Source organism: Struthio camelus, chromosome 23 (assembly GCF_040807025.1).
Source record: "Struthio camelus isolate bStrCam1 chromosome 23, bStrCam1.hap1, whole genome shotgun sequence".
Classification (NCBI taxonomy): domain Eukaryota; kingdom Metazoa; phylum Chordata; class Aves; order Struthioniformes; family Struthionidae; genus Struthio; species Struthio camelus.
Window position 1 is genome coordinate 6,200,059 of NC_090964.1, and position 11,289 is coordinate 6,211,347.

General features: G+C 47.2%; 1 protein-coding gene across 3 annotated transcripts in view; it reads left to right on the forward strand.

Annotated features, from left to right (window-relative positions):
• The window catches only part of YTHDF2 (YTH N6-methyladenosine RNA binding protein F2), a 23,351-nt gene extending 13,522 nt beyond the window's left edge, over window positions 1-9,829 (forward strand). For all 3 annotated transcript variants that reach the window (XM_068917208.1, XM_068917209.1, XM_068917210.1), the window contains one exon: window positions 8,912-9,829. In XM_068917208.1, the coding sequence (XP_068773309.1) occupies window positions 8,912-8,935 (24 nt within the window). In that variant the 3' untranslated portion in view covers window positions 8,936-9,829. The remainder of the gene's footprint in view (window positions 1-8,911) is intronic.
• Window positions 9,830-11,289: the final 1,460 nt, after the last annotated feature.

Genomic DNA, 11,289 nt, shown 5'->3' on the forward strand with positions numbered 1-11,289 from the left:
ATAACACAAAAGTGTGGTCCAATGCATATTGCTATGTGTTCCCCTTCAAATAGCAGTGAAGTGAGGGTACGCACAAAAGGCTATAGGTAATATTTCTTTATTAATTGAGCTTGTGAATTGAGTTTTTAGTTAACAGAAGTAGGCAAATACATTCCCCCTTGTCCTTACAGTAAAAGGAATATTGTGTTTTTTCTTGGGGCATAAAATATTCGTTCTGCCTTCTTTGGGTCTGAGGTAGTATTTTCAGCCTCAAACACAAGAACAAACGCACTAGGTCAGATCATAAGTCCGCATAGTCTAATATTGTATCTCTTGTGACTGCTGGTGTCTGGGTAGAAGAAGCCAAACCATGGGCCTGCGCTGAAGGCAGCTTGCTCGCCTGCGGGCCAGGTGGTGTGGACCATGGCTTTGATTCCAGCTTCCCCCGGTGCTGAGCTTTTGGCCCTCGCTAACTGGGCCAGGGAAGGATCTGCAGTGAGAGCTGCACCTGCATGTCTGTCTACAGCATTTGCTGCATGGTATCTGAGAAGATGAGAGGCTTCATCTCAGTTGTCAAGATATTGGACCTGCAGATGTGGACATGCGGAGAGGTGCAGCTCAAGCATCCTTGCTCTTTGTTCTAAGTAAAAAGCTCTGTGTGCAGTTAACAAAAAAAGTGATCAAGAGCAAATGCTTGCATGGACAGTGTAAGCACGTGCTCATGCATCTCAGAAGGTTTTCGTAGCCCTTAATAACTTGTAGCTCAGGAATTTCTGGCCCCAGAGGATGCGTTTTGGTGTTTAACAAGTCATGATTTTTCTTCTTGCCCAATATTTTGACATGTCCTTTGAGCATCCACAGGCTCCTGTGGCAGCGAGTTCTACAGCTCTAATTATGTGTTGTGTGACGAACCGCCACCTTTGACTTGTTTTGAATCTGCCACCCGCTAGCATCATGTGATGCCCCCTAGTTCCTGTGGTACTGGAAGAGGTGGTGAACAGTTGCTTTCAGTGTACTCTCTGTGCCTGCTCAGCCTGTACATCCCTTTTCAGTTACCTCTTTTCCAGGCTTGAGAGCTGTAGGTGGTGTTTCTGCAGATGGAAACCCTTCTGTACCTTTGATCAGCCTCGTTGCTCTTCTGACTCTCTTCCAGTTTTTCTGCATCCCTGCAGAGATGGAGAGGAGCAGAGTTACATGTGCTGCTCAGGAAAGAGGTGCAGCCTGGGTTTGTGCAAAGGCAGGATGATGTGTTCTGTTCCGAATCATGTTTACTTTTTTTGATTGTAGGCATCTTCCTAGAATTGTCTGTTGTAACCTTGAGCTCATGTTTCTGACTGTTACTGGCTAGTTTGGAGCCTGTCATCTTGTACGTCAAGCTAGAACAGTGTTTTTCATGTGCGTCACTTGATTTATCTACAGTGAATTTGGTCTGCCTACTTGAATGTTCAGCTGCCTTTTCTCACAAGGTCCTTCTGCATTTCTTCACAGTTGGCTGCTATTTTTATTACCCTGAATGACTTACTATCATCAATAAACTATCACTTTATTCCCTCCCTCTTCTAGATCCTTTATGAATATATTGAACCACAAATTTCAATAAAGCTCCATAGGTTGTCTGCATGCAAGAGTGTTCAGCCCTTAGCATTACACTTTTATGGTGCGACAGAGGCTAGAACAAATGCGTTATTAACTTCACAGCCCTGAAGATTTTGGAACGTGAAAGTGGGGGTGCTCCACTGTCTAAACAGTCATACGGTACAAGTTTTCTGGTGCTAATTCTTATCGTCTGAGCTATGAGCTATGATCTAAGAGGACCAAAGTCATAAAGAACACTTCATGTGGCGCAGAATAAGGATGAACACTAGTCCGTAGGGGAGGAAAAAAATTGCACCTTACTGTATCCAGTATAAATCAAAACTGTGGCTTAGTGTTCGGAGGAGCCCTTGGTGAGTGCTCTTAACTGTTCAGTGCTGTTCACTTCAACTTTCATGTCAGCTGTTACTTTAATCAATGCTATTATTTCTTTCCTGCATTGTGAGGGAAAGCCAACTTCTTCCCTTACCTAACGGTGTCGAACCTGGACTGTGCAAAGGGGCTGCTGAGCCCATCAGCCAGTTGGGGTGCAGAGAGCAGTAGCTTTTTAGAGACTCTTGTTTCTGGGTAAACGTCAGCTGTGGTAAATGGAAGAGAGCAGTCAGGTTTGCTGCTTGTACTCTCGCTTGCTCGCTGATGGCAGAGTTGATGAGTTTCTTGTAACTGTACAGGTGGTTATGAGAGGAAGCTTGTAGCAAAGTCACTAAACTGATGCTTGGGAGCCTACTTTTTTGGTCTTCTGAGCTGCAGCAAATGCTAAATATGGCAAAACTTCTCATCCTGTAGAGCAATAGGGAAGAATGAAGGCTGGTGTAAGGCAGGGAGGAATTTTTTCCTTCTCAGTGATGTGATGAGAGACTTGTGCAATTGTATCTTGCTTGTGCACCAAAACCAGCAAGTCCAGTTCCATTCCCTAGTGGGAGCCCAGTCATCCTAGTGTGAAATCCTCCCAGGCTGCTTTGCATTGCCCTTGGTTCTAAATATTCATGGCTGTTTTGGTTTATTTGCTATCCTATTTCCTTCACAAATTTTACTCTACAGGACCGTGACTCTCTACAGGAGGGTAATTATAAATGTATGTGGGAATTGGTCTGCCTCCATGCTATCAAATGTGATGTGTTAAGCAAGAAGATTGCATCAGTTTTGATGGTGCTTTGGAAGACTTCAGGGAACAGCAGTGTGCCTACCATTATCTGACAGCTAGGACCATCTCAATTGCATAACAGCCACTTCAGAAAGAAAGTCCCGCTACTCTTCTGACGCTATTTGTGTCCTTCTTGCCCTTAAATCCAAACTAGTTCTTCTGACATGGAAATGCAATGTGTGATTTAAAATGCACGACCGTTGTGGTGGTGATGTTCACAAACTGTTGAGGCAAGTTTTGCTATGTTTTGGCTGTGCTTCAAAAATTGCATCTTACCGTTCCTTATTTATTCTGCCTGATTTCATCTCTCTCTGACTACGTGGTGAAGCAATGGGTGTCTAGTAAAGCTGTGGTACGCTCAGGCTTTTAAGAGGAAACCAGAACTTCCTAACTGCCCAGCCATGCATGCTCACTCATTGCAATGTTAGGACATAGTCTGACGCTTCCTTCTGCGTTCAGCGTTGTTTGAGGATCCCCCTCCCTTTCTGTCCTCTTGCCCCAACTGACAAATCTCAGTGTGAAGTCCGAACTGCAGGTGCTGCCCAGGCACAGTTGTGTCCCTGTTTGGCTCATGCTCTTATGAAATGATGTGAATTTGCCCTTTGGGGGGGGGCTTGCGTGGATGTTTGGTTTTGCTTCGTTAGGTTTTGATTAGGTTCTTAGTTGCAAAAGCAAGTCGTCTCTACTCTGACAGGGACTTCTTTTTATTTGCGTATCTATCATCATCCTTCTTGGTGCTAAGCTCTGTTAGGTGAATGGGAGGTAGGATAAAGACTTCCAACTCTAACCAGGCTGCTGTATCTGATGATTTTAAACAGTGAGAGGGGATGCTAGCTCCACATAGGTGGGACAGGCTGGAATGTAGCTTTTTCGCTGTAGCTCTGCTGGCTTGCTAATGCTGACAGTAGGAAAACCTTGTATTTGATTTATAAATCAGCTAAGACTTGAGGCCCTACGTGGAGCAGGGAAGCATAATAAGAAAGTGATACCTCCCGGCCATCGTTTGTGCTGGCTTGTAACCGTGCTCTAAACTGATCTTGCTGGGAAAGCTGTTCTGGGTATATCTGAGAAGACATCCCAGGCAACGGACTGCTGCAACTCCTTATTTCGAAGGCAAGTCAGGAGCCTGCCTTGGGCGCGCAGGCACATGGAAATCCTGGCAGTTTAGTTTGCTTTGCTAGGATTGCCTCCAATGTGGAACAGGAGTCCTCTTTGAGAGGAGAGTTCGAAAAACAAAATGCCATATCGTTGCAGCAAGCGCGGTGGGCTGGATGGTTCTGGCGAGTGAGGTACGCGGTCCTGGTGAGAACTGCAAGTGCATGTCTCGAGGCTGGGTGTCTCCACCCTTTGGGAGTGATCCTGGCATAGCGTAGACCACGCTCTAGTGCAGTTGTCTCCTGATGTTCTGCGATGTGTTTTGCTCGTAGGACTGGGCATTTTGAAACCAAGACTCTGCTTTGTGGCCTGCCTAGCTCTTCAGGCTGCTGTGCTGCGCTCCAGATCAGACTGGACCAAATAAACCTCAGTTGTAGTTTGTATGTTGGGCAACTGGGAGTCATGTTCTTCTGCAGGCTCTTGCTTTGATTAGTGTTTCGTGTCTGTGGTGTGGAAATAATGACCTTACCTTTGCCTTAGAAGTATTAAGGTTGAATGTTGTTTGTTAATCAAGGTAAGAGCCTCTGAACAAACGTGTAGCATTATCACCTATTGTCATCATTTCTAGGTACAAACTCTGAGCTCTTTGAGTCTTTAGTTGTTGTTGGCTCCCCACAGTGTGACTAGATAAAGTAATCTCTCATCGGCCTTCTCCACGAGCTTGTTCAGTTGCTATTATCAGGACCTGGCTTGTGACATTGCTGCAACCCCCTGGGGACTGCAGTGACATGACTGAAGTGGATTAAGCAGGATGATTGCAGAGGGCTCCTATTGACACAAGCTAGCCTTGTCTGAGCTCGGTGCCTCTAAACGCGGCGAGCCCAGAGACATGCTTGCAGTGATGTGTGGGTGTCAACACTTGATTTGAGCAATGGTATGCTTCTTTCTAGTCATCACCGTATCACTTGGCACTTCAGCCATTTCAGTGCTGCAGTGTTCTTAGCCCTCTGGTTGCTGAGGGATTTGATAGATGGAGGCAACAGTCTGAGCTGGTGTCTTTTTCCGTGCTCCTCCCCCTTAGATCAATAAGGCATGGCCCAGGTCTAATGAAAAATGCAGCTGGAGAGAATGTAACGCTTTTTGACAGGATCCCCTTGCCCTCCAGGGACTGTATGCCGGAGCAAAGCCCAAAACGTCAGTGTGTGCATGCAGATGCTAACCGCAGTGCCTTTTCCTGGCTGTCCCCTAGCTGTGTGGGCTCCAGGAGAACAGCGTCCCCATGCCCTTGAGATCAAAGGCAGATGCACCAGGAAGGATGAGCATTTGCAACGCTGTTAGCCTTTGACATCTGTCCTGGTAGATGATGTTAACGCCACGTCACAGCAGAGTTGCACGCTTCTTACCCCACAAATCCTGAGGACTGAGATGTTTTTGTGGGATCTGCTGCAATTAGGGTGGCAGATTAGATGGTGTAAAAATCCCGTAGGCCCCACTTGCTTTTCCCCTAGGAGGGGATGCAAGAGAGCAGCTGTGAAGCTGCCAACAGAAGAGCAAGCAAAGCAATATTGAAATTGGTGGAAAGGAGAGAGCTGTTACTTCCCTCCCTTTGAGTAACAGCAGCAGTGTCCTCAGCAGTGTGTTAAACCGAGACCCCAGGCAGTCAGGCAGGTGCAAAGCACGACTTTTGGCAGGCTGCCTAAACATCTCCCGGGGTAGAGGCTTTGCCATGTGTAATGCCCTGCTCTTGGCAGAGGGCAGGGGCAGGATTGCATTGAAATAAGCCCCTCAAGAGCTCCGAGCAGGTGCAGTTAGATTTCGTGCTGCGTTTCTCTATGACAAACTCCTGAAGATACTCTCTGAAGCATTGATGGAGGGCAGTGGGTGGTTCTGCACTGATGTTTCAAGGTTTTATATTGAATAGCTGAAGACTTGAACAGAATTCTTGGTTGAGAAAAATTGCGCTCTAATCCACCCTGAAATTAAGGTGTTTGCTTCAGATGTGTCTCTGACCCCCTTTCTAGACTTGAGGGCAAGGAGCACAACTATTCCAGCCTCTCTTCGAAGGCACTGTCTTCTCTTTTGATACACTAGGATTTGGAAGGGGGGGAAAGGGGAGTGTCATGTCTTGCACTGAGGCTCAGTCATTTTTCCTACTCCCTGCTTTTAACCATCTACTGGCCTTGGGAGCAGCTTCACCTTCACCGCAGGGGAGGGAGAAGTGCCTAATTAGGCCGGCGGCTGGGGTCCATCTGCTCAGCTAGCTGGGTGAAACGCCCGGCAGGGACTTCAGCCACCATCTGCAGGCCAGGCCAGGTCACTCTCCCTTGCCACTGAAGGAGAAGGGGGTGGTTCGAAGGCTGCGTAGTCCTGGCAGCCGGCTTAACCCATATCTGCATTTGGGAAGATGGAGGCATTAGCTCCGGCAGTTGCAACTTCTTCCCGAAAGAATGCGTCATGTTGCCATCTGTCCTTGTTTAACGTAACATGCTGGCTGCCGAGCCAGGCAGCAGAGAAGGAACAGGGCTTGGCAACTTCGTGTTGATTTGTGGCTTTCCCTGCAGCATTTGGTTTACTTTATGCTCAAGACTAGTTTTGCTTTCCACGGTGGTAGTTTTATTTGACTGCTGGGTGGTGGTGGTGTGTTTTTTAGCAGCAATTGGCACCTGCAACAAATTGGGGCAGACTTGCGAGAGGAGGAGAGAATGAAATTGAGTTATGTGGGGCAAATATTCTTGAAGAGGATATGTGCTTTAGCCTAATCCTTCTCCCCGGAAGGTGGTGCGTGCGCGGTATCATGTAGGGCTTTGTTTCCTTTTCCCTTGTGCAGAAATGGAAGCGCAGGGTACCTAGGCACAAAGCAGTCTCAACTTTCCAGCAACCGTTCAGCTCATGCAGAAGAGTCAGAGCTGAAGCGATCCTTGGGTCATTGTATGCATGTGCCAAAGCCTGGGGGAACGTATTGTTTCAAGTTGGATATAAGGCCTCCCTTTTTGGGAAGGCTGCTAATAATAGCTGGCTATACATGCTGTTAGTCCAGGATCGAAGCTTCTAGTAGACAAACTCTCGCCAGATTTAGCAGTGGTGGCAAAGGACTCTACTTCTTCCAGGAATCCACGTGCTTTCCCCTGCCAGCAAGATGCCGAGGAGGAAGGGAAGGTGCGTTGGCACCGAGCTGCCTCTGATTGCCAGCCAGTGCGTCAGCGCGGGCACGCCTGATGGTTAAGTTATCATGTGGGCTGTGACGTGGGGCAGGAAGAGGTGGGCAGGCATCTCTACCGCTGCCCTGATGTGGGGGATGCGGCCCCAGGCACTGTGCTGTGGCAGACTTGCCGGGAAGTATCCTGAACTGATGCAGCCAGATTCGAGTTTGTCAGAGCCTGACAATGTCCCTTTTTTTTTTTTTTTGAAGGTTAACTGGAAGAGAAACCCAAATTGTTTTGCAGGCACTTAGTGGAGGCATCATTTTCCTGTGGAGGCGGGTATGGACTTGGCACATGTCAGGGCTGTTTGTGGGCACTGACTTGGGTGATCAGCTCGCTCCAGCACCGAGCATGTGAACGGCAGCCAAAATGTTTTAGTGCACTTCACCCAAGAGATTGCAGAGACTTGCCTGCGCTTGGAGGAGATGCAGTTAAGAGGCAGGGAGGAGCATCAGCGAGAGCCCTGTAGCTGTTGACAGGTTTTATTTTTGAGGTGGTGTCATATGATCTGGAAACAATGCTCTGAATGTGGGCTGGGCAGCACTTCTTAACCCTTTGGGAGAGTCTGGACCTGCCTCTGTGCAGAGCTTTTGGGTTTTGCTTGGACTTAACAGAGAAGAGACTATGCAGCATGTGGTATTTAGCATAGGAGATTACCCAGAGATCAAGGGTGGTTATATATATTTGGTGCTGTGCTGCCTGTCAGTTTTCAGCATGGTGTAAAATGTCTGTCTGGACAGCACATCCCTGCAGTTGTTGAAGGATAGATGGGATGCGAATGAATAGAGGACTGTATCAGCAGTTGGGTAGAAAATCACTGTGGTGCTGGTTGCTGGGAGACCTGTGAACCTGTTGATTTTGGTGTGAGATGCCATCAGTAGGTTTCAGAGTTAGCAGCAAGGTTGTGCTCTGATGAATGAAGCTGCTGGTAGCTATGGGCTGTTTCATGCGCTCAGCAGACTGAAGCCGACATGATTGCTCCATAGGTTTGAAATGCAGTTTGCTTTGATGCGTTCATGGGAGTTCAGGTGAAGCCACGGATCTGAGAAGCGCCAGCTGTGGCCCTGGGGAGCCGCTCTCGTTTCGGTCTGGCAGGCAGATGGACAAAGGCAGAGCTGCGCTGAGGCCCTCAGTGTCCCGTTCTCGCTTTCTTTTTCCTCCTCCCCGATCCGCGTGCTCTGTCTGATCCCTCCCAGCGCAGGGATTCCTGCTACAAAAGTCTCTGATATCACCTCCAGCACAGAGCTGTCTCTTCTCCTCCCTACCGATTTCCAGGCTGTTGGCGCAGCCAAGAAAGGATCTTGTGGGTGCTGCAGATCAGTGCCTAGAGCAGGGAGCCTTGCTTCGTCACGCCCCACTCCCAGTCCTCACTGCTTGGAGCTGCAAACTTCAGCCTTGACCTAGATTAACTTTTCCCTTTTTCACCAGTTTTTCCTTGGTTAGTCCTTTACTACTTTTTTCTTCTGTTTATCTTTGTGCTGTTTAAGCTCTGGCTTGGAAAAGCTTGGTGATGTGTGTCTTGGGGAGATCCTGTAGTGCTGATTACACTTGCTATCTGAAAGATGTTGCTGTGAGTAAGGAGAGAGGAAGGGGGATGGAGTTGTGGTAGCAACGGCTCTCCTAAAGGGGAAATAATGATGAGCTGGTAGACCCAAGTGATGCAGTGTAATACGTAGTCACGTTAGCCGTAAGCAGCTGCGGTACCTCCTTTGCAAGCAGAAGTGCTGTTTCTCAGACTTCCCTTGCTCACATGGGACAGGCATCTGTCACAGACTCCACATGTTGAAATGCTCATGCGTGAAACGGGTGAATAAAATTGTTTTCCTGCTTGGCTGTGGTAGTTTTGTAAGAGCTGCTCTAAGCTAATGTGTGTCTTTTTTTTTTTTTTGTTCTTTTGCAGGAACGCCAAGGCCGTGTCAAGTAAAAGGCCATCCCTCCCACAGAGACTGCAGCAGAGATTGCATCCCAGCTATCTTTCAGAGAGAGAGAAAGAGAGAGCAAAAATATCCCAGAGAAAATTAGGACTTTTTTTTTCTTAATTTCATTGACTTCAAAAAGACTCTTACAAACTTGCAGTTTAAAAAAAAAAAAAGGTATTGGAATTTCACAAGAGACATAGGACTTAAACAAAAAAAAAAAAAATCCCTTCTAGGTAGATTATAGGTAAGAACTGTCCCCTTTCTTTTGGCTTTGGTTGTGATTTCAGAGCATACGCTTTGTTTTTTTGTCTTTTTACTATGTTTTTTCGGATTTTAAAGTCCGTAAGTGGCATATGCCTTTTTTCTCTAATTTTTAAACCCTGCCGCTTCCCTTCCTTCCACCTCCTTGCGCCTCCTTCCCTGGTTTTGACATTTGCACTTGGAACACCGAGTTGTAACATCCGCCACAGAAAGTGGAGTAACTTTTTTTTTCTTCCCCCTGGACTGGAAGAAGAGGAATTCTACAAGGAATTTGGGGGTTTGGCCTAAGAAGAATTGAACAGAAATTGTCCACGAGGTTGTGTCTAAAGGTGGTTCATTTTTCTCTGACCCTTTGTTACTCAAAAGTCAAGTACTAGGAGTCCTAAGAAATGTTCTGTTCTTGTGCATTATATGGGATTACAGATTAAGTCTGGATTAATTTGATTTGAAAGCTGAGAACAGCGGTAAAAACTTGTTTTGTTTACAGGAAAATGAATTCTGGACAAAAAGAAATATTGTAAAATGTGTAGTGAATATGTTTCTTCAGTTTCTTGTTAAGCCAATGAGGAATGGGCGTTGCCTTTCTTTTCACCATTAATCACTTCTCAATAATAAACGTGAGATCCTGTTGAGCATCACTGTTGTCTGCCGCTCGGTTTTGAGTACCGCCCTGGGTGGTCTCTCACTTAGGGTAGCCCAGGTGGGACAGCAGCTTGGGGCACCCGCTGCAGCCCCTGGGTCGTGCTCTTGGTGTCGTACCAAGGACGTGCGCCTGGAGCGACGAGGTGCTGCGGATCCGGGCGAAGGCGTGCTGTTGCAGCTGTGCCCATGTCTCTGTTCTCGCATGCTTTCTGCCTGCCTCCAGCCAGCCCTGCAGCTCTCCCCAGCGCAAGATGTGTAGTGTCCAGCTCGTCTTGCTGTTTAGGGTTTGTTCCCATTTTGTGGGTAAGTAAGTTGGAGATTAACCAGCAGCCTTCCAGGTGTGTGAAATACAGGCACCCACTTGCAGACCTCCCCTTGGGAAATAGCTCAAGGTCAAGAAGTCAAAAAAAAAAAAAACAAAAAAAAACCCAGTTTCCTTGTTTTTGGCAGTTCAGAGGGAATAGGAGAGCTACAAAAAAGGCTACTGCCTGGGCCAGTACCAGTGCTTTAGCTGTCCTTACCTGGTGAGATGTCAGCAAGGAAAATGGTGATATATTGAAATTATCCCAATTAGTAAATCAGGAAATGCCTGTAATGAGCCAGCCGATTTGTCTGCTCTTCTCGCCTTGGGCTGGAAAATTAGTCTCGTTAGCCTCGCTTCTCAGCTGCCTTGTTCTAGCACTATGTATAGCAGGTTGCCTTGAAGGGGAACAGCACGGTGAGCACTGGCCAATCCTGTATGTGCTCGTGGAAAAGTGTTTTGTGTTGTGTTTTTTGGGTTGGCTTTTTTTTTTTTTTTACTCAATCTTGTTTTTAAAGGGGCGGGGGGGACACCTCCAAGTATCCCAGGCACTTCCCTGTTTTCTGTTCTTGCTATCCAAACCGGCCAGCGTTTGCCAAAGTTGCGTGTAAGCAGCTCTGTTCATTGCCCGATGGTTGCAGCGAGTAAGTACCCAGCCGTTTTCCTGTGGGGGTTTTGGGCTGGCGTTTCCGCAGGTGTCAAAAGCAGTTGTGTGGCCATTCATGTTCTAGTGGGATTCCTTGGTTGTTTCCTCCAGAACAATTTCTCTCCTCTGAATTCTTCGATTGCTTTGTCCTCCTTGTTTGCCTCTGCTGAGCTGGCAAAAAAGGCAAATTGCTTGAAGGTGTCTGTGCTTTTCAAAAGGGAGCATAAAACCCGCCTTGTTCGCAAAACAGCGGGAGAAGGCGAAAACAATGGAAGAAAACCTGACTTTAGTAGGGGTCCAACTGAAGCAATTTGTCTTTTGAGGGAATCTTGCTACCGTAGTTGTGAGTAAAGAAGCCCACGAGGGTTTGTCATGCCCATTGCACCGACACAGGTATTTTGCATAGTTGGTTTCACTGTTGGTCAGATGCTGCTAGTTCCCCCTTTTTGGTCTTCAAGCAACAACCAGAGAAAGACGGATGAGGAACAGGAAGATGTGATTTGAAAACC